This window comes from Triticum dicoccoides, chromosome 2B, assembly GCF_002162155.2.
Source record: "Triticum dicoccoides isolate Atlit2015 ecotype Zavitan chromosome 2B, WEW_v2.0, whole genome shotgun sequence".
Taxonomy (NCBI): domain Eukaryota; kingdom Viridiplantae; phylum Streptophyta; class Magnoliopsida; order Poales; family Poaceae; genus Triticum; species Triticum dicoccoides.
In genome coordinates, this window is record NC_041383.1 from 789,623,701 (window position 1) to 789,646,712 (window position 23,012).

At 46.4% G+C, this 23,012-nt stretch overlaps 1 protein-coding gene across 1 annotated transcript; it reads left to right on the top strand.

Moving 5' to 3' along the window:
• Nucleotides 1-1,071: 1,071 nt before the first annotated feature.
• LOC119366349 (chromatin structure-remodeling complex protein SYD-like) lies at nt 1,072-1,825 on the top strand. Its single transcript, XM_037632074.1, has 2 exons — nt 1,072-1,318; nt 1,416-1,825. Exons 1-2 carry the CDS (start codon nt 1,221-1,223, stop codon nt 1,660-1,662), a joined length of 345 nt encoding a protein of 114 aa, XP_037487971.1. The 5' UTR covers nt 1,072-1,220; the 3' UTR covers nt 1,663-1,825.
• Nucleotides 1,826-23,012: the final 21,187 nt, after the last annotated feature.

A 23,012-nucleotide genomic window follows, 5' to 3' on the forward strand; every position in this document is an offset into this window, starting at 1 on the left:
TTGAAACTCACCAACATTTTTAATTCAAGATTTTTCTCAATTTTTTTTGATTTTTAAAACTACATTTTATTATTTTGCAAATATATTTTTTTATTTTTAAAACTACATTTTTATTTTACGTATTTTTTTAAATATTCTCTGTGTTTTTTGTCTGTTTTGCTTTCGCTCTGTTTTTTCTTCTATTCTCTGGATGGACCGAGGCCAACTAGGCTGACTAGCCAGCTAGCCCAAGCGAGCATCACACTCATCTTCTCTCTCCTCATACACGTTTGGTCGTCCTTGCATGCCTAGCATGCGAGGCAAGACATCTCAATTTCCTACTCGATGCTTTATATTGTCGATGATTTGCATAGTGCAAAATAGCTTGGTCATCCCCAATGGGAGGCAAGGAACAAGAGCGATCTCTCCCAATTGATTTTTCTAACTGTTTGGTAGTGGTTTTTATTGTATTTTTTGTTATTTGTTTTGAGTGTTTTTCTTTTTGTTTCTTTTCTTCCACCGGTTTTCCTCATGTTTTTTCTTTATTTATTCATTTCCCTATTTAAATCCTTTTTATTTATTTGGAAAACTAGCTTACATCTTTTAAAACTAAAGAATATCTTCTAAAAATGCACGAATATAGTTTTTTTTTAAATTTGAGGACAACTTTTGAAAACATGATACCTTTTTTTTGCAAACTATTTCTAAACTAGAGAACATTTTGTGACATGAGATTTTTCAAAATTATTGAACATTGTTTAAAAACTTGTGAACATATTTTTATAAATTATTCTATTAAAAATTCTAGTGTTCTTAAATTCTTTTTTCTTAGATGTTAAAATCATTTTTTACTGCAACCGATTTTTTACTGCAACCGATTTTTCAATATATGGTCTGATGGCTTGTTGGAGGCCGTCAACTAACTTGGTGCTTATCTGTTGGTTGATATTTATATTTATGTAATGAACCATATCCTGCTGTCCTGTCAGCACTTGGCGCTCAATATATTTGCATTGCTGCTGATGAAAGTCCTTATGCTGCACGCCAATGAAGAAGCCTATTCAGGTTTGCTGTTTTGGCCTTTTCTCTTGGCTGCATTCTCATGTCACTCTCCGGGCAAATCGTATCGATCTTGTAGTCTTCACCAGTTGCAGATCCAAGGAGGGGAGGATAGGACGGCAACTAGGGAAGCATACTCAAGAACTTACAGCATCAACAACACCGAGAACGGCTGAGCAGAGATGCTTCCTTCGACGGCTCGCCCTGCAGGTGCCGCGGCCTACACGCAGCCGCAGCTGAGGCAGATGAGGGCGCAGTGCATCGTCTTCCTCGCCTTCAAGTATGTTATTCTTGGCCGGTAGCAAGCATCTCAATCTCTGCAAGAATTCTGTTGTTTCTTTCATTCATCTCGTCGTGTGTGTGTGATTATGTGCTAGGAACCAGATGGAGCCCAGGAAGCGGCACCTCGAGATCGCGCTCGGTGAGGATGACATCGACGGAGCCGGCTGCCACGGCGAGAGGACGACGACGAGCTCACCTTCTCAAGCCTCGTCGTCCTCTGCCGCACCGTTGCCGCCGCCCCACCTCCTGTCCGTCTCATCGCTGCGGCTGTCCCCGCCGGTGACGGAGCAGGAGCAGGAGAATCGCGAACGCAACGACGACCCTGCAGCAGAACATGAGTAATTGATGGTTGTATCCTCTTCTTCCCACGACCAAAAATGAATGAGAGGCTCCTTTTGGATACAAAGTGTTGTTCTCATACATACGTATAACAACTTTGATTAGCCTTGTCATACATACATATAACAACTTTGGTTAGCTTTCTAGTAGCTCATTAGTTTTATCATCCATCTTGTAGATCTTTCTGCGTTTGTGTATATCTAGCGAGATGTAAACAAACGACATATCTGTTAAAAATCTTTACGTACAAGATATAGATTAGCTAGGCCGAATTGTGTGCCTCATCATGCATATTTGTCGGAACTGAAGTACTCTTCCAAATGGTCGGTTAGTTCAACGCACAAGAAAAATACTCTAATATACTATACTGCAGAATAGTCTAGTACTACTTGTATATTGTGATGATATTTCATGCCTATATATATGTTCTAATACTATGGTTTTTTGTTACTATGGTTAAGAGTAAGGACGATGACGGGGGCAGCTTAAAGAAAAATCCACATGACCTTTATAAGCCCATATAGTTACACGGCCAATGAAGTTAAGAGTATAGCGGAAAAAAGAAGAAGGGTAAAGAGAATGACGGGGACTAGCTTAAACAAAAATCCGTATGAGCTTATATTGTTACACGGCGAATGAAGTTAAGAGTAAGGACTATGACGGGGACTAGTTTGCAATGACACCATTTCCTTAGACGCAATATAAACGCCAATCAAAAGACATGTGAGGTTGTTTATATGGACATTCTAGAGAGGTCGCAATGGCACACAAAAAGTTATTGTTTCTCTATGGGTTTAAGAGCTTTGTCATATGGAAATACTCTGTTTCTAGTTAATTGCAACAAAGTTGACTCTTTATGAAAGAACCGCAACATAGTTTTTTCTCCTGATAAAACTAGCATTAACTCTGTTCATGGCCTATTTTTTTTTTGACTTGGCTGATTTGAGGGTACAACTTAGCAGTGTCGTTGTTGTTGGTTCTTAAACCCATTATGTGCTGAGCCAGCTGCCGAAGTTCCCTTCGCTGTCCGGCACCGTGTATGAGGAAGACAGGACCAAGTTCCCTTCGCTGTCCGGCAACCAGGATGAAGACGACGAGGATATAGACTGGGATGACCGCCTGCATTTCCCAGCCGGGGAGAAGGAGGTCGGCATCTCGAAGAACCTCCGGGACATCATCCACTTGGAGATCATGCTGGACGCCTTCTGCAGCAGGCCTGTGCCTAGTCTGTGGCGCGAACCTCAACACGAGCAGCTGCAGCTGCGGCACTGAGGAGTCTTTGCAGGCCAAGGACGCCAGGCGGCCGGGAACTCTCAAAGACCTCCTGAAGCCTATGCAGAGAAGATGATGATGAGGCAGACAGTGCATTGTAGGTATCTTGTAACCTGTGTGATAGTCTCTAGGATTGTCATGGCCTCATGGGCAAGATATGCAGCCCGGTGAAAATGCACCGACGATGCAAATCATTCTGGGCGTTCCTCAGAAGTTCATGATTATCATTTGTATTGCCTCATCTTACGGTCGAAAGTAGAAGCCCGCAACGCAATGCTAGGATATTATGTTGTACCGCAAAACCTGAAATGATATGTGGGCGAATTTGCGCGACACATGTGATTTGTCTCTTGGGGGGATCAAATTAACTGTATGTACATTTATCACTGGTTAACTCCCTGGGAAGGTTAGATTAAATTGCTGTAACACAAGGCAGAATTAATTCTTCATGTTAATTAGCAAGTGTTATGTTTTTGCTGGAACACTTGCATCTTTCAGGTTTTACTTCTTGTACCAACAGGTAACAACCCAAAGTAGGCCAACACAGGTTTACTTACAACTGAGCAAAGATAAGTAAAAATAAATAGCATGGCTATACAGAGACACTCCATCAGCTCTGAAAAGAAACTAAGCAGACAAGAGCAGCTCTGAAACAAGGCTAAACACAGAGAGAAAACACAAAGAACGCCTTGAATGCTTGGGTGGAGCACCACAAGAAACAAAGAACATCCATTCATGCATGGCTTTTCCTCCGTGAGTTTCGCGGCGGCGCGCCGCTCATTCACCATGCTCGAAACAAGGGACCAGGCAACAGTGACCTCCACCTTGAAATGTGCAATGTGCCAGGATGTTATGTTGTAGTACAAGACCTGAAATGACATGATGAGTGGATTTGTGCTGAGACTTGAGCTTTGTCTCCTGAAAGGAATCAAATTTTACCTGTATGTGCACTTATCACTGTATGCATATGTTTTTGCTGGAACACTAGCATCTTTCAGGTTTTACATCTTGCAAGCCAACAGGTAACAAACCAAAGTAGGTCAACACAAAACTTACTTATAGTTGAACAAAGACAAGTGAAAAAAAGATACGGTCATACGGAGAATCAGTTCACCAGTCACAAGCACAACATATAGTAATTAAGTAGACTGAATAAACTACCAGACTAGACATCGAAGAACCTCCGTTCCAGTGCTTGCCTGAGCTGATCACTACACAGGAACACAAAGAACACTCATTCATGCCCTCTCCTCCGCGAGTTTCGCGAGGGCGCGCCGCTCATTCCACAAGCTCGAAACAAGGGACCATGCAACAACAACCTCCACCTTGCAAAAGCCAAGATCGCAGGTGCCATTGCTCGTGCCGGCCCTCTCCGGCGCGAACACGGCCTCGCCTCGCGCAACAACGGCGGCAGCGCCACCACCATCACCGTCGTCTTCTTTGCCAGCGATCTGAGGGGACGCCACCACGGAGACAACCAGCTTCCCCCCCTCGAGGTCCACCGACACGACACGCCTCGAGAGCTCGACCGCTCCGGTCGAAGGGCTGATCGGCATCTTCCCATCCCGGGAGTTGAGCAGCAGCACCTCTCCTTCCCTCACGGTTGTGACCTCGGCGACGACGCGCCCCCGGAGACCCTCTGGCCACACTCCGTCGATGATCTGGACACCGATGACGGTCGCCTCGACCGAGGGGTCCAGCGGCGCGTAGGCAAGCTCAATCGTGCACCGGTCGCAGAGGATATCAGAGCGGATCACATGTGTGGCAAGGTAGGTCTGGGGGTAGTTGAAGATCCCGAAGGCCAGCATCTCGTCCTCTTCGGGGTACGTCTTGCTCTTCACCTTCAGCTGAAACTCAATCGTGATGGAGTCGATGATCACGATCGCGCGCGACGGGCCTGTCAGTAGTAGATATGGATCCTACAAAGAAGATAAGAAATGTGGTAAATATATCGAATTCATGCTCCAGCCAGTCAAATCAAGTAGGTCCATCCAAATGTCCAAACAGATGGATATTAAGAATGATGGAAAATATATTTTAACATAAAACAACCGATAGAAACAAATGATGCATGGTGTATGCCTCTTGGGTTAGGATTTAGCAGTTATCCTCGGTGCGGTTGAAGAGGAAGTTGCGATTGTGATCCGATGTGTCCCTGGCGGCGACCAGGCCATGTACATGCAGCGGCCACTTGACACCGTCTTCGAGGTCGGCCACTGGGATGTTGAAGATCTGCATGGTACAATGAGGTCTCGCGTAGCTCGGGATGGGTCCGGATGTGAAGCGCATGGGACCAAGACTAGCTGCAATGTCGTATGAAGCAAAATTAAGCTATGTTTTGGTCACAGGAACGCATAGATTTTGTTGTTATCAGTAAACAAGACACATCCATGATAAATAAAGCTGGTTAGATAGGGTCTCTGATTTCGCCCTTTTTATATATTGAGAACATTGCACACAGTTAAGAACATGGCCGTTGGAGGACCAACCATTCAGATGACTAATCTATGAGTGAGGTTGATTAATTTGTGGCTGTTTCTTTCTCATCCGTAGCCACAACTAATCTATGAGCACAATCCAATTGAATGAATCAAAAATATATAGGTAGCTAGTGATGCGAGTGAAACAGGGGAGCTAGAGGTGTTGCTATAGTAGCATTATTATTACTCTGGTCATCGAAGGAGCCGAATTTGCCGGCGAAGCGGCTCTCCCACAGCCCGCGGTACCTCGCGATCCGACCTTCCTCCCTGTAAACCTCCTGCTCCTCCTCCTGCGTCGGCGGCGGCGGCGGCGGCAGCGGACATGGTGGAGGTGTGCTGTTAATATCCTCATCTTGGTTCTCCCTCCTCACGTCTTCTCCGCCCTCTGCTTTCTGGTGGCACTGGCGTCCTCCATCCTCGCCAGCCCGCTGCTGATCAGCTCCTCCATCGCCGGGGATCGAGGAATCAAACGATCGATCGGTCGATCGCTTCCCTCTGCCGCTTTACTTTGTAACTAGGTTTAGTTTTTTTTTTGTTGACAGTTGGATCAAACGTAATAAGAAAACACGCACGCGGTCACCAAACCAAACGGCCGGGGGACATAACTTTAGGAACGTGCTGAAGTGGCCTGATTTGATTTGAAAAAAAAAGGCCTAGGGCCACCCGGTGAAATTGGGAGGGGCTATTTTTTTTTTGTTGGGCAAAAGGGATTTTATCCGCTGATAATAACAAGGGAGCCACTACGCGTCCGCCGGTAGATGTCTAGTAAACATCCACCACCTCGACAGCCGCCAGATCTCCGCGCGCGAGCCGTCCGATCTAACTCCTCGCACGCGTGCGTCGCCTTTCCGGCAGATTAATTCCTGAAACAACAAACCAGTTGCAGAAATAATGGTCGCGTTGTAGAAACAATTCCTGAAACAATAATCGCGTTGCAGAAACAATTCCTGAAACAACATCTGCGTTGCAAAAACAACTACCATGTTGCCAAAAATTGGAGATCGCAAAAGTAATTCCTGAAACAACGGCCAAGTTGCAGAAACAATTCCTGCAACAAGACCCCTGTTGCAAAATGTGCAACAACATCGCCAGCCTCTTCTCTTTATTCCTACAACAAGACCGTTGTTGCATTTTGTGCAACAAAGACCATGTTGCTGAAAAGGTCACCTCGTTGCAGATGCCATGGCTGTCTACGCTGGTGCTCCTCCTGGACGGCGGCGGCGTGGCTCTAGTGGCGGTGTGCCTCGCAGAGGAAAGAGAGAAAGGAGAAGGTAGGAGAAGAGGAGGGGCGCGAGCGCGCGGGTGGTGGAGCAGCATCGGTTTGGTGCGTATTCATGGGACTGAACTGGAGGTAGGAGACGAGGTTGGGGAAGATATGGATGAGACCTGTTCGTTGGAGATAAGAAGGAAAAAGAGAGAGATGGTGCAGGCCCACATGGGCACGTGGCGTACAGAGAAGACGGTGGACATTTAGCGTGGGATCCGTTGGGTGATTAGAATCATTTCCCTAATAACAATATGCGGAATACAAATGATATTGGGCAATATCCCTAGCCACAAGTGGCGCCCGACTGCAAGAGAAGTAGCAGCCTTAACCAAAGCATGAGCTTCATAGTTCGACTCACGAAATTCAAAAGAAAAATAACAAACTCTAGTTCCTCCATGCGGTCCTTTATCTCGTGCAGGGCCGGGCCATAAACCGGCGCTCGCCCCTTGTTGATATTGTTCACCACCTCAAGGCAATCCGAGGCCACCTGAACTCTCCGCAGATTCAGATCTTTGGCTAGTGCTAAAGCTTCATTGCATGCTTGTGCTTCGAGACTAGGTGGATCCACTAGGCCATCGAAAACAATTGCAGAAGCTCCCAAAAAGGTTCCCGCTTCATCTCTGCATATGACAGCTGCTGCTCCTCGTGCTCCATTCCTCGAGACCCCTCCATCTACATTCATCTTCACCTTACCAGTAGCCAGTTTTAGCCATCTGTTGGTACTCCTGGCGCGATCTGTAACTGTAGCTGTGTTGCTTCCACAAGCGGATGCTATACTCAGATCCTCAAGATAGCGGTTTATGAAGCTCATGGTGCTCAATGGGCTCTGAAACTCCCCATCATGAATCACTCGTTGTCGCGCCCACCATATGGCCCACATGGTTACCAACACCCGTGCTAGATCCTGCTGATTCAGAGCCTCAAACAGCCAAAAAAAGCCATAGTCGCGCGTCTTCTATACGAGTTGATATCACATGCTCCAGGGTGTCCTCATCTACCAAGGCCCAGACACACCTCGCCATATGGCACTCAAAGAGTGAATGCCTCCATGTATCCTCAGCCGAGTTACAAATTGAGCATACGTGTGTATCCGCCATCTTGCGCTCATGCCTCGTCGTTCCAGTCGGTAGCGATGTATGTGCCAATCTCCAGGTAAACACTCGCACCTTTGCTGGGACTTTAACCTTCCACAGATACGTCCACGATTTCTTGTCCGCCTCTTGATTGGAGTGTCCTGTTCGCTGGTCCAACCACGCCTCCCGCTGCGCCCTTATGCCAGTAATCATCCTGTATGCCGATCGGATGGAAAACACCCCTCGTTTATCATAGTGCCAGGACCAATAATCCTCTTGTATACCAGAGCTTAGCGGAATGTTCTTAATAACATCAACATCAGGACCGACAAAATGATCATGCAGCTTCTGAACATTCCACGTCTTCGTCTCACTATCTATCAATTCAGACACCATCAGTGGTGGGTTTTGTGAGATAGTACATAGTGGCCGAAGTTTAAAATCCCTTGGCAGCCAATTTTCATGCCAGATCCTAGTCTCCTGCCCCGTGCCAATCCGCTTTATCAAGCCCAAATTGAGCACATCTCTTCCCTCCAGTAAGGCTCTCCATACTTGCGACGGATTCGAACCAATGCTTGCTGTTAATGTGTCATTCTCCGGGTGATACCTTGCTTTGATAATTCGAGCACTAAGAGAATTTGGCTCTTGCATTAATCTCCAAACTCGCCTTGCAAGAAGTGCCAAGTTAAATTGTTCTATATCACGAAAACCCATTCCACCCATATACTTAGGTGTTGACATCGTCTTCCACGAGACCCAAGCCATCTTCCTCTCCCCTCTCTTACCGCCCCACCAAAATATCCTTAAAAGACCGTTGATATGTTCACAGAGCCCACATGGTAGTTTAAAACATGACATGGAATAAGTCGGAATGGCTTGAGCTACCGACTTGAGGGGGTAGGTTACACTTTTTAAGGTCAGTGGGTTACGTTTTTTTCCGAACACAGTACAGACGCAAGCGCTCATACATACGCCCATACACTCACCCTTATAAACGCACACATGCACATACTATCCTTATGGGCACATTCGAGAGAACGAACCGGCATATCATATTGAGATTTACGAAGTCACCATAGGCGCCGCGTCGTCGACGGGAACGTCTCCTTCCACTGAAAGTGCAACGCCGAAAATCCTAAAATAAATATGTTTTTTTATCTCTATATAAGGGTCAGGGGTCAGGGTAGGTACGTAGTTCGGGTTCAGAATTTGCTTTCTGTGAAGACGACAGCCTAAGTTTTCGGCCCGCAACACTAACACTTTTAGCCCACAACATAATTTATCCCACTTTAATATGCTAGCACAAATGCCCGTGCGTTGCAACGGGAGAAACAAACTCAAACCTCTCCTTCTACCGACTTGTAATTCTTCGTGCGTTGCAATCGTCACATTCACTTTACGTGGTTCAACACAAATCATGTATTGACATATCAGGCATTGTATTTCCTTATTTACCGCAAACAACAATGATTCCCATTGTGAATTATATCAAGGTATGAGGCTATCAGCCTCTTGACTGAACATAAGCTGTGTACACTTCACTGTCACCACCGTCCACCTTCTTCATCTCTACCATATGAACTTGGGCTTGTTTCCGGCAGCAAACTATGTTGTGTTTTTCCACCATGGCCATCGAACCATAGTTTGAAAAATGAACCAGTGGGAGTAAACTTATTGTTCTAATCATCAAGTATAAAATGAAAGCAAAAATTAATATTCACGAAGTTCATTCTCATTGGCTGGAAATCAATCAATTGTTAACTTCTTGTAAAAAAGCTTGACTTTCATACTGCCTAAATACTAGTATAATATAAACATGGCCAAGCATAATTTATATATACCACAAGAAATTCAAAACTACATTATCAAGAGATGGAGTACAACATTGACCATTTATTTAATGGTCATCTCTCCCATCAGATAGAACACGGAATTTATTCATTCTTCTAAGACTTTTGTTTCCTACCGAATTTGTTTCCCTCATTTAATAGTTGTCTAGCATGGGCTTGGCTGCCATATGATATATTTGACAATTTTTCATAAGATATTTTGGCTTTTCAATATAGTTTCTATGAAGATGTTTTCGCAGTAGGTTGTTACATGAAGTATACTTGCATGGAGTTGCGAGATACTGGGCCGCAGGCTCGGCTTGGAGCATAAAGCGCTGCATAGGAGGCCTCGATCGGGGTCGTGATCAGAAGAGAGAGAAAACCCTAATCCCCAAATCCTTCTCACGAAGCCCCGTCGCAATGGGCGACGCCGCGAACGCCTCCCGTCGGCGTCGGCTGGCCTCAATTCTCCTCTCCCGGAAACCGCGCCTCAGCGACAGCAGGAACGAGACCACGGCCACAGCCGAATCCAAGGATGGCTTCACCATGGCGGTCTCCTTCTGGATGGCCGACCCACCGCAGCTGTCCATCTTCTCCGTCCACTGCTGCAGACCCGCTCACTTCCAAGACGGGCCGTACTGCAATTTCAAAGATTTGCCACACGTGGTCGGCGTCGGCGCGGAGGGCCGTCTCGTCCTCATCCGCGCCGTCTTCGACCGCCGCTACACATCCGAATATTTCCTCTACAAGGCCGGCGAGTCACCATTGCTCGACCCGATTCTTCCTCCCTACGATTATGTTCATGGCGACCGCGATGATCTGCGGGGGGTCAGGGAGTTCGGCGTCCTGCTGCTCGGCACCCAGTATCTCGTGGCCGCTCTCTGCCTGGACCCTTTGTCGGATGAGTATCGCCTTCGGATCTACTCGTCCGAGAGAAAATCGTGGAGCACCAGGACCCTGCCCAATCCATGTCCTGGGGTCGACAGGATTGTGCCCGACAAGGTGATCACTCTTGGAGAAGAAGGCCTACTAGGGTGGGTTGATTTGTCACAGGGCATGCTCATGTGCGACCTGCGTCAAGAAGATAAGGTGCATCTCACTTTCATCCCGCTGCCGGAGCTGTTGCCTGGGAACAGATACAAACTAAAAGGTCCCATTCCCCCTCCCACCGCAGACGCAGAGAGAAGCAAAAAACTAGAAGGCGAATCTCACCCAAATCTCTGGTGGTTTCGGGATCTCGCATGGGTTGATGGCGTGCTCAAGTTTATTGAGATGGAGAATCTTCTTGCTCCTGAAAGCCGGAGCAGCGACAAGGGTGATGTTATCTACGATCCAGACTTGATCATGTCGCTCGAGCGCAAAGCCGTGGATTGGCATTGCAAGCAGCCGTCCTTTGGGGGTGCCTGGAGAGCTGTCACATGGACTCGGACAGTTTCGTCCAACTGTTGGCGCCAGACACGCGCTGCCAATGTCGCTGACATCTTGGTTGTCGATGGATCAGCGCATTCATCTTTGTTGCCCGGGCTAAAGGGAGAAAAGATGACATTCAGGGACCTCTACTCAGCTTTCCCCATCCTGAGCCCGGATGGTGACGATATTCTTTATCTCAAATCTATGGTGGAACCCAGTAATAAGGATGGATGTGTGGCCGCTCTTGACTTGGGAAACAAGGCTGTGAAAGCAGTTGGCAAGTATTATCTTCCGGATGATTTTTATTACCACTTTCGCCATGACCCTGAACATCCTTTCCGTGTCTGTACATTGTCCCGCCATCTGGATATGACTCCAGGTAACTGTTACCTGCTCTTATTGTTCGCCACACCTATGCAATGCAGAAAATTCTTATCTACTTAGTTATTACTACTCTCTCCGGTCTTTTTACCCCGCATATAAGATTTGTTTGAAACCATATTGGGATCGGGCAGGATTGTGAGTATGGTGTTGCTTATGAATTCAGCGGTTTCTGTAGGCATTGAAGTCTCAGCGTGTCGCAAGATCATAGGGGATGCTAGCAGCTCTTCAATTTTTCCAAGAAACACCTCAGTAAGTATTTTGTATCACTTTTTATTTCAACGGAAGAATTTCCACCAAGTAACTTGCCATCTCTTCGGTGCATATATAGTTCGGTGTTGGTGAGCTCAATTCCTGCGAACCAAGGAGCAAAATCCAAAGGCAAGTTTCTTATTCTCCGCGAGACCTCTCTTCTGCTAAGGCCTGGGCACCTATGATCCGACTTAATTAGATCAATTCATTCTATAATTTGATAGCTATTCGCCGATTAGTTTTACCTGACATTACCATATTGTGATCTCTTGTCTAATTGGCTTTCTCTTCCTCAGGCCGTTGGAATTCACTGGTGGAAAAAAGGCCTTTGGTCGCGGTTCGCAACTGCCATTAGTCGCGGTTGCGCAACCGCGACCAAATAAGCGCGACTAAAGCCCCCCACCTTTAGTCGCGGCTCCTTAAGAACCGCGACTAAAGGCCCGTCCACGTGGGCGCCAGGCGGCCGTCGGGGCGGAGGACCTTTAGTCGCGGTTCTTCTGGCCAACCGCGACTAAAGGCCGCCACAGGTTTAGGGTTTTAGCCCCCCCCCCCCTAAACCTGTTTTCTGTTTAATTTGTATTGTTTTATTTCTTTTGTGCTTTATTTTAATTTTGAAGGAGTTTCATATATTCTACGGTACTACATACATGCATATGAATGTACAATTTCAAATAAATTTGAAATTAGAACCAAAAAGAATTCAAGAGGAATATACAATATGTATTCAATATCATCGGATGACCATATACAATTTTGAACAAGTTTCCATACATGATTTAATGCATATAAAGTTCTACGTCCTCGTAATAGTGTTCTCCTTTAGGATGGAGGACTTCCCTGCTGAACCATCCAGCTAGTTCCTCTTGAAGTGGTCGGAAGCGAGCTTCTGGACTAAGCATCCACCGGAGGTTATTCCTCTGAGCATTGGTATCACTCGGAACCCGCTCAGAGGTGTATCTCCGGATCATCTCACAGACATAGTATCCACATAGATTGGTCTCCGGTGGCTGAATATCCCCAGCATTCTTAGCCTTTAACATTTTGAATTCTAGCTCTTTTTTGAATTCACCGACCTTTGTATCTACGAACCGTCTCCAAACCCTACGAGGCAAAGAAAATTAAATGAACAAGAGAGTTATTAATTAGTTACTTGATATTAGGAAATGAACGAAATAGGCCGATCGATATAGAGCGCAAATGAATGAAAATAATTACTTCTGCAGCATTCTTCTCATGCCGCCCCAAAGCTTTGGATCCATATTCACAGAGTCGTGGACGAGACATTCTGAGGTGTTAACTTTAATTACTAGCAGAATCCAGTGGAACCTGCGGACACGATACATGCACAGTACGTCATGCATAACTCATCGATTAGCCGGCCACATACCATGCATGGAGTAAAAAAAAGAGAATGTGCTCAAGACAGAAACACTCACTCAAAATGGTAAGGAAATAGAATATCACTTTTGAGTTCCTGCTTTGTAAGAAAGTGCCACAGGTCTGCCTCCACGTCGGCGGGGTGACGCTCCAACACATGTCCATTAACGATGTGTGGGTCAATGAACCCAACATCATGGATGTTCCTTACTCTGCATTCCTTAATCTTCATTCTGCATGTATAATAGCGGACACAACAATATAGTTAGGACATATATATAGTGCAGGCAATATGAACGAGATGGGGTAGAAATTAATAAATCACTTACAGAACGTAGCAACTGATGATAGATTTATCGAGCTCGCGCAGATTGAAAAGCTGGAACAATTCACTCAGTTCAATTTGTACATAGTAATGTTTGAAGTGATGCTCATGTCTAACTTCCGCATAAATATATTTTTTGGCGTTTTTATTTTTTATGTAACCCTTGTACCATTTCAGCAGACCTTTCATTTGTGGAGGTAGATCCTTTTCCTGCGCAGGCTCGACGAGAGGCCCATTCTTGACATATGTAATTACTACCTCCTTCACTGGCGCCTCATCAAGGCCTAACAGTTCACGAAGAGTAATACCTAAGTTGGCCGCTTGTTCTCTGGCACTCGTTACAGTCAATCCCTGTGCTGCCGCAGCTTGTATGATCTCGGGGGCATCCGGACAGAAGGCTTCCACTATAAGCGGGGCAATCGATTGTTTACTTTGTTCCCCGAGCTGGGCAACTTGTTTCCCGCTTTTTTTACTTTCGGCCTTCTCCCGCTCTTTGTTCTCCTTGAACATGAGTGCCTGCCTGCGAAGTTCACGTGCATAGTCGTTAGGCAGATTCTTCGCGGCTTGGGACGGTGTGCTCAAAAATGACTTAGCCCACTTCTTTTGCTCATCAGAAAATACTGGCTTGGGCTCGGGCTCTCTTTTCTTCTTGCAGTCCGCCTTCCATTTCTCCAAATCAGCAGCCGCGGCCGCGTCGACTTCCTCGGTACTACGTTCCCAAGGCCTTGTGGGGAGAGGCTTCAGTGATGGCTCCGGTACCTTTGTGGTCTTAGGTACATAAGGGTCCGGGTTAATAATCCAGGACTGCTTCTGCTTCTTTGCCGGAGGTGGATTGGGGGCGGCGTCTGATCACCCGCCGGACGAGGACTAGGGGGCGGCGGCTGATCACCCGCCGGACGTTGTGGACTGGGGGGCGGCGTCGGCTGACGTGACGGAGGTGTAGGTGAACCGCCACCACCACCAGCACCACCACCACCGCCACCGCCACCACCACCACCGTAGGGGGGTGGACTTGTTGTCCTTGGCGCCTCGCCTGGAAACTTGATAAACTTCTTTTGCCATAGAATGAAATGGCGCTTGACATCTCCAAGTCTTTTCTCCCCTTCAGGTGTAGCAATGTCAATCTCCAGGTCCTCAAACCCTTGGACTATGTCCTCCACCGTGACACGAGCATAGCCATCTTGAATGGGGTTGTTGTGGTGGAGTGCTCCAGGTAAACATGGTAAAGCACTGCCGATGGCTACCTTCATGGACATGTTCCCGATAGGATAATACAGATGACATTCTTTCATCTCCTTTATATCGTCCACGGGGTAGCGAGGAGGCTCCGGTGAAGTAATTTCGACCACCAGAGGCTCCGGTGCAGTAATTTCGATCGTCGGTGCATCTGCACCAGCCGGTGGGACCTCCGTGGAAGCCACGCTGCTTCTCCGCTGCTGGCTTCCGAGATCCGCTGGATGATCTTCATGCTGCACCCGAGCTGCATCTCTTTCGGCTACTAGTACACTCATGGTTTTCTTCATCACATCCATTTCCGATGCCAACCGCGCCACAACATCTGCTTCCCGATCCATCTTTCTCTTACGACTTCTGTAACCGTACGGGTCATCGTTCTGGGGGAACCCTATTTTCCACGGAATGTGCCCCATGACTCGTACACGTCCTCCGTGTTCAGGATTCCCGAGGGCTTTTGTCAGCGCGTCGTTCTCTCTGTTGAACTTGATCTTCCCCTGTTGAGCATCCCTCATTGCGTTAATAAGGGCTTGGGTGGGTTTAATTAATTTGCCCCGGTAAACACACTCCCCTGTCTCCGGGTTCAGCGTTCCCCAATGCCCGTACCACCAGCTTTTGGCCCTTGGGTCCCATCCCTCCGTACCTGGACGGATTCCTCGCGCCGTCAGCTCGTTCTCCATCTTCTCCAACCTAGGCACCCAAATGCGATACCCTCCTGGCCCCATAACATGATTGTACTCCTTCTTAGCCGCATTTTCCTTATTTTTTTTCGATATTTGAATGAACTGCTCCGATTTCTTTTGCTTCACAAATTCTGGCCAATCATGTTTCAGTTTCTCATATTGTCCTTTGAAATCCGGAGTCTTGTTCTGCTTGACAAAGTCATGGACTAGATTTTGCTTGAATTTCCGGAATGCGTCGGCCATCTTATGAAGAGCGAACTGTTTGACTAGCCTCCTCCTCTCCTTGTTTTCCTCAATCTTGTTACCCTCCTCATCGAATTTGTTGTATTCCGGAGGTAGAACGAAATGTTCCATAAGCTTCTTGAAGCAATCTTTTTTTGTTCTCTTATCGACAAAAGTGAAACCATCAAGTCGTACCTTCTTTGGCTCATTCCACTCCTGGATGGTGATCGAGACGTTGTCTCTAACAATGGCTCCGCATTGGCTGACAAACTTGGTGACGTTCTTGCGTGGCTCCAGCGGCCTGCCGGTTGCACTGTCGACAACCTCGATGGTGCATGTTTCTCCTTGTTTCATCGTCTTGGTTGCGCCACGCTTTGACGACGTACTCGATTGTTTCGACGATCCGGCCGAGGGCTAAAATAAGAAAGAGTCGCGCGCGTTAGTACACACATATTTATTCAAATCAGTTAGTTTGTATCACCAGAGGCTCAATGTATATATATACCTCGGCGCCGGAGGTGGTTGCTACTTCCATTTGAAGATCGTCGTTTATCGACGTTTGTTCGGCATCATCTTGCTGACGGCGCCCTTCATCTTCACCGTCAAGGTTCAGATAAGAAGAGATATCATCTTCTTCTTCTCCGGTCGGCACATATAGAATATCGCCGTTTATGATGCCGAACATATGTGCTTCACCGTCCGGATCATAGTTGTCCATAATCGGGTCAGCTCTATCGTCCGCCATTATATCAGTCCTGAAAACATGTAGTAAAAACAAATTAATTAAGTGAAGAAGGGGGGCAGTGGCGGTGGCGGTGGCGAAAGGGCGGTGGCAAAAGGAGGGGGCGAGGAAGGGGTGGGAGAGGGTGTCGCGGTAGAGCGCGAGACGGGGCGGCAGACGACGGCGTCACGGAGAGGGGAGGCGAGGACAACACATTTATAACCCTCGCCGTCCCCTCTCAATCCCTAAAAAAACACCGCGCGCATCGCCGCCCCCCAACACATTTATAACCCTGGCCACACTCTTTTTTCTTTTCTTTTTCATTTCATTTCATTTTTTCTTTTCCTGTTTTTATCCTTTTCATCTTTAAAACAATTCAGTATATCAAAATATAGCAATGAAAAAAGATATTTGAGAAATCATAAAATGTATGTGAATTCAAAAAAATGAATCATAAAATGTTCATGGATACAAAAACATTGTGATTTTGCAAAAAAAAAGGTTTTCAAAAAATGTTGATGATTTTGTGGAAAAAACAGGAATAAAAACATATTGTGTATTCAAAAAATGTTTAGGGATTTCAGAATAGTTCACGTATTTAATTTTTTCACTGATTCATGACATATTCGTGAATTTAAAAATTATTCGTGTATTTCAAAAAATTGATTTTATTAGACACAAAAAAATTCATCAAAACAAAAAAATATTAATGAATTCCAAAACATATTCTTTCTTCTTTCTTTTTTTCTTCTTCCTTTTTTTTCTTCTTTCTTTTTTTCTTCTGTTGTTTTCTTCCTTTTTCTTTTTTTCTTCCTTTTTCCTTTTTTCTTCCTTTTTCTTGTTTTTCTTCTGTTTTTCTTTTGTTTTCTTCTTCCTTCTTTCTTCTTCTTCCTTTTTCCTTTTTCTTTCTTCTTCTTCTTCCTTTTTCTTCTTCCTTCTTCTTCTTCTGCCGGCGCGCGGAGGACGGCAGGCAGGGCCAGCGGGCGGCGGGCGGCGGGCGGCGGGCGGCGGGCAAGGGCGCAAGGCACGGGCGGCGGGCAAGGGCAGGGCACGGGCGGAGGCGGCGCTCACTGGGGACGGGGGCGGCGACGCGCAGGGCTTCGGCGTCGGCGTCGGCGTCGGGGCAGGGCTTCGGCGTCGGCGTCGGGGCAGCGCTTCGGCGTCGAGAGAGAGGAGAATGGGAAGTGGCAAAACTGCTAAGTGCAGTATTTATAGACGCACCTTTAGTCGCGGTTGGAGAGGCGGACCGCGACTAAAGGTACCCTTTAGTTGCGGTCCGCCTCCCCAACCGGGACTAAAGGATTTTGGCGCCGCTTCCGTTCCCGCGCAGAAAGACCCTTTAGTCGCAGTTGGGGACAACAACCGTGACTAAAGGGTACCCTTTAGTCGCGGTCCGCCTCCCCAACCGGGACTAAAGGTCTGTGCTAGAACTGGCGCGGTGCGGTGGGATGTTTAGTCCCACCTCGCTAGCCGAGAGGCTTCGACAGTGGTTTATAAGCGCGGCTGCGCTCACCACTTCGAGCTCCTCTCAAATGCAGGCTTACGGGCCTATTCTGTCACTATGTGCCTGTGGGCCTACTCGGCCTTCTGCGGGCCTGAATCCTGGCCCTTTAATGGGTTTCTAGTCGTATTCAGGCCGTGGTGGCCCAGTAGGTGGCATATTTCCTTTTTTCCTTTTTCCTTTTTTCTTCTGTTTTTTTCTTCTGTTTTTTTCTTATGTTTTTCTTCTGTTTGTTTTTTTCTTCTGTTTTTCCTTTTTTCTTCTGTTTTTTTCTTCTGTTTTTTTCTTCCTTTTTCCTTCTTTCTTCTTCTTCCTTTTTCCTTTTAAAATCAAAAACATAAAACTAATTCATTTTAAAATCTTAAAAATACAATTATATATCAAAAAAATCAGAAAAATAAAACTAATTCATTTTAAAACCCCTTGAAGGTTTGACAAAAGGTTTGATACATCATTCAGTTCATCGACCAAATACAAAGTTTGGTACAATAAATTATTACATATCAATTCTTCCCTTGTGTCCCTGCTTGCTTACGATTGTGCCGTATCCATGGAGCATCCTCATCATTTAACTTAATGCTTGGGTCAATGTTCACTTTGAAGGGCGGAATTTCACCAAACATATTATAATCTTCTGACATGTCTGTCTTGTCCTCCACTCCCACGATGTTTCTTTTCCCTGAAAGAACAATGTGGCGCTTTGGATCATCGCATGATGTACTGATCGTTTTCTTATCTTTCCGTTTCCTCGGTTTGCTACTCATGTCCTTCAAATAAAAAACCTGAGCGACATCTTTGGCAAGGACGAATGGTTCGTCAAGGTAACCAAGATTGTTGAAATCCACCATTGTCATTCCGTATTGCTCGTCCACCTTTACCCCACCTCCTGTTAGCTTGAACCATTTGCACCGGAACAAAGGGACCTTAAAGGAGGGTCCATAGTCAAGTTCCCATATCTCCTCTATGTAACCATAATATGTGACCTTTTGCCCATTCTCGGTTGCTGCATCAAAGCGGACACCACTGTTTTGGTTGGTGCTCTTTTTATCTTGGACGATCGTGTAAAATGTATTCCCATTTATCTCGTACCCTTGGAAAGTCGTTATAGTCGAAGATGGTGTCTTGGCCAACATGTATAGCTGATCTACAACATCATTGTCATTCATTAAATGTTTTCTCAACCAACTGCCGAAAGTCTCCATGTGGGCCTTCCTAATCCAGGATTCAGGCTTCCCCGGGTTGTCCGAGCGTAAAATATTCTTGTGTTTCTCAAAGTACGGAGCCACCAAGCTGGAATTGGTCAGTACAGTGTGGTGTGCTTCAGTCAGAGAATGGCCGTCCATACATATCGTTGATTTCCTTCCGATCGTGCCTTTTCCACTTAGTCTCCCCTCGTGCCGCGATCGAGGAAGACCAATCGGCTTAAGGTCAGGAACAAAGTCAACACAAAACTCAATTACCTCCTCATTTCCATAGCCCTTGGCGATGCTTCCTTCTGGCCTAGCACGGTTACGAACATATTTCTTTAATACTCCCATGAACCTCTCGAAGGGGAACATATTGTGTAGAAATACAGGACCGAGAACGAAAATCTCTTCGACTAGGTGAACCAGGAGGTGCGTCATAATATTGAAGAAGGTTGGCGGGAACACCAACTCGAAACTGACAAGACATTGGATCACATCGTTCTGTAACCGTGGTAGAACTTCTGGATTGATTACCTTCTGAGAGATTGCATTGAGGAATGCACATAGCTTCACAATGGCTACTCGAACATTTTCCGGCAGGAGCCCCCTCAAAGCAACCGGAAGCAATTGCGTCATAATCACATGGCAGTCGTGAGACTTCAGGTTTTGGAACTTTTTCTCCACCATGTTTATTATTCCCTTTATATTGGACGAGAATCCAGACGGGACCTTCATACTGCTCAGGCATTCAAAAAAGATGACCTTCTCTTCTTTGGTCAGAGCGTAGCTGGCACGACCTTGAAACCATTCCGGATGCCGGTCATCAGGGTCTTTCAAACGTTGCTGGTCCTGCCGTGCTTCCTTTGTATCATTTGTCTTCCCATACACGCCCAAGAAGCTTAGGAGGTTCACGCAAATATTCTTCGTAACGTGCATCACGTCGATTGCAGAGCGGACATCTAGGACTTTCCAATATTCTAGCTCCCAGAATATAGATTTCTTCTTCCACATGGCTGCGTGCCCGTCAGCTCCCTTCGGAACTGATTGTCCGCCAGGACCCTTTCCAAAGATGACTTTCAAATACTTGACCATATCAAATACCTCAGCACCAGTGCGTTCCGCAGGCTTCGGCCGGTGATCTGCCTTGCCGTTGTAATGCTTGCCCTTCTTTCTTACTGGATGAATTTTCGGAAGAAATCGACGATGCCCAAGGTACACGTTCTTCTTACAATTTGGCAAATGTACACTTTCAGTCTCATGTAAGCAGTGCGTGCATGCATTGTATCCCTTATTTGACAGTCCCGAAAGGTTACTAAGAGCAGGCCAATCGTTGATGGTTACGAAAAGCAACGCTCGTAGGTCAAATTCCTCTTGTTTGTGCTCATCCCACACACGGACACCACCCCACAGCTGTAAAAGTTCATCAACTAATGGCCTTAGGTACACATCGATGTCGTTGCCGGGTTGCTTCGGACCTTGGATGAGCACTGGCATCATAATGAACTTCCTCTTCATGCACAACCAAGGAGGAAGGTTGTAGATGCATAGAGTCACGGGCCAGGTGCTATGGCTGGAGCTCTGCTCGCCAAAAGGATTCATGCCATCCGTACTTAGAGCAAATCTTATGTTCCTTGCGTCAGCTGCAAAATCTTTGAACCATCTGTCGATCTTTCTCAATTGCGTTCCATCTGCGGTGTGTCTCAACTCCCCGTCCGACTTACGGTCCTCTTTGTGCCATCGCAACAACTTGGCATGCTCTTTGTTCCTGAACAGACGTTTCAACCGTGGTATTATAGGAGCATACCACATCACCTTGGCGGGAACCCTCTTCCTGGGTTTCTGGCCCTCAATATCGTCACCAGGGTCATCGCCTCTGATCTTATAACGCAATGCAGTGCATACCGGGCATTCATTCAAATTCTCGTATTCACCGCGGTAGAGGATGCAGTCGTTGATGCATGCATGTATCTTCAGAACCTCTAAACCTAGAGGGCAGACAACCTTCTTTGCTTCGTACGTACTGGCGGGCAACTCGTTATCCTTTGGAAACATATTCTTCAACATTTTCAGCAAGTTTTCAAATGCCGAGTCAGCTACACCTGCCTCTGCCTTCCATTTCAGCAAATCCAGTGTGCAGCCCAGCTTTTTCAGACCATCATCGCATCCGGGGTACAGCGCCTTTCTGTGATCCTCTAACATGCGATCCAAATTCTCCCTCTCCTTTTCAGTTTCGCAGCGTCTCCGTGCATCAGCAATGGTCCGACCAAGATCATCAACGGGATCATCACGTGCCTCTTCTTCACCTTCCCCTTCACCTTCAGAGTCCTCCATGAAAGTATCACCGAAATGAGCAAGATAGCTTTCATCGATGAAATCATCCCCTTCTTCATCTTCTTCCATTATAACCCCTCTTTCTCCATGCTTGGTCCAACAATTATAGCTTGGCATGAAACCGTGCCGAAGCAGATGCATGTGAACATCTCTTGAGGAAGAGTAACCCTTCTGATTCTTACAGATAACACATGGACAGATAACAAAACCCCCCTGCTTGTTCGCATTAGCCACTACGAGGAAATCTTTCAAACCCGTAGTGAACTCGCCGGAGAGTCGGTTACCGTACATCCATTGCCGATTCATCTGCATTATTATAATATAAAATATATAATTAACCATCATGCATTTGTTAAACTAACTAGCTACAAACAATATAAATTAAACAATGAACTGCACACATGCATATTTTACCAATGACACATCAAAGGTTCATCAAGTTGCTAACCGCGATCGAGGAGTGTGGCTCCAACACTTCATGTCATGTTTGTTTCATGCTCTTGGGGCATTTCATCAAACACCTTATGTGCATAAGAGGAACCAAAAGCAAACCTACACCCACTTGTGAAGAGAATGGCTCCAAATGGCTAAGTGTTGGCTGCTGGATGGGTATATATAGGGGAGGGGCTTTAGTTGCGGTTGGCCTGGCAAACCGTGACTAAAGGTGCCCGAAGGCCTTTAGTCGCGGTTGTCCTCGCCAACCGCGACTAAAGACCCTCACGTGCGCCAGCTGGCCACCGAGCGCCCTGGGCCCAGGCCTTTGGTCGCGGTTCACCTCCAGAACCGCGACTAAAGGTCCCATTAGTCGCGGTTCCTACAGCTTCGCGACTTATGGGGCTGGACGGAAGCCTGTTTTTCCACGAGTGATTGGCTCAGAAAAACAAGCGTGCACGAAATGCTGCTGGGATTATTAGGCAGAACGATCATATTTCCCAGGTCCATCCTATTGAAAACAATCTGCAGAAGTTTCTGCGACGACAGTCCAATTTGCGTTCTGTTTATTATCAGCGGCTCATCCGATTTCTCTCTCCCACTCTGTCTTTTGTTGGTGATGCGAGCAGCAGCTTGATGAGAAGGTGCTGGAGCTAGAGCGGGAGGTAGAGCGTGAGCTAGAGCGGAAGAAAGAGCAGAAGGTATATTCGGCCGAGATCCGTGTGAACTTGCTTTTGCGAAATATGCCATGTTTCCAATCCATTTTCCCTTCATCATTCAGCAAGATTAATTACAATGCACTATTTACAGCCACAACAGCTGTGCTTCAAAAAGTGGGACGCGGCATGCTATCCCCCTGGGCATTCATGGCGGTCCGAAAACAATCTGGTATGTTGTATTCCATCCATATACCCTGTTTCACAGTTGTCTATTCTCTCATCTTCATCAAGCAAGATTAATTAGAATGTACCATTCCAGCCAGCGCGGCAATACTTCAGCAAGCCGGATGGACAATGTGGCCCTGGTTATGCATCGTTGGCCCCTGTACTTGGTCGTCACAACTACCAGCCACCACCATCAGAATAGCAGTTGACTTACCGCAGTGAGTTTGGACCTCATGAGGTAAAAACATTGGTGAAGCTTATGATATTCTGCTATCTCCTCTATTGACCTGTAGCTCTGTAACCCTGGAACGGACCAGCTTCACTTGTTAAAAATTAGTCGCAAGATACATATTCTTAGTAGTAATTCTCTCACATGTGATGTCACGGTTGATGGTCCCAACTTAACATGTTCTGTGCAATTTTGCATTACTAGCAAAAGAGCCCGTGCGTTGCAACGGAAAAAAATAACACATGCTCTTAACCCAACAACCAT

What these genes read in the sequence shown, in the direction of transcription:
- LOC119366349 (XM_037632074.1), top strand. Translation starts at nt 1,221, where the DNA reads ATGCTTCCTTCGACGGCTCGCCCTGCAGGTGCCGCGGCCTACACGCAG. An exon ending in ATCGTCTTCCTCGCCTTCAA is followed by an intron (nt 1,319 to 1,415) that starts GTATGTTATTCT and finishes ATTATGTGCTAG; the next exon opens with GAACCAGATGGAGCCCAGGA.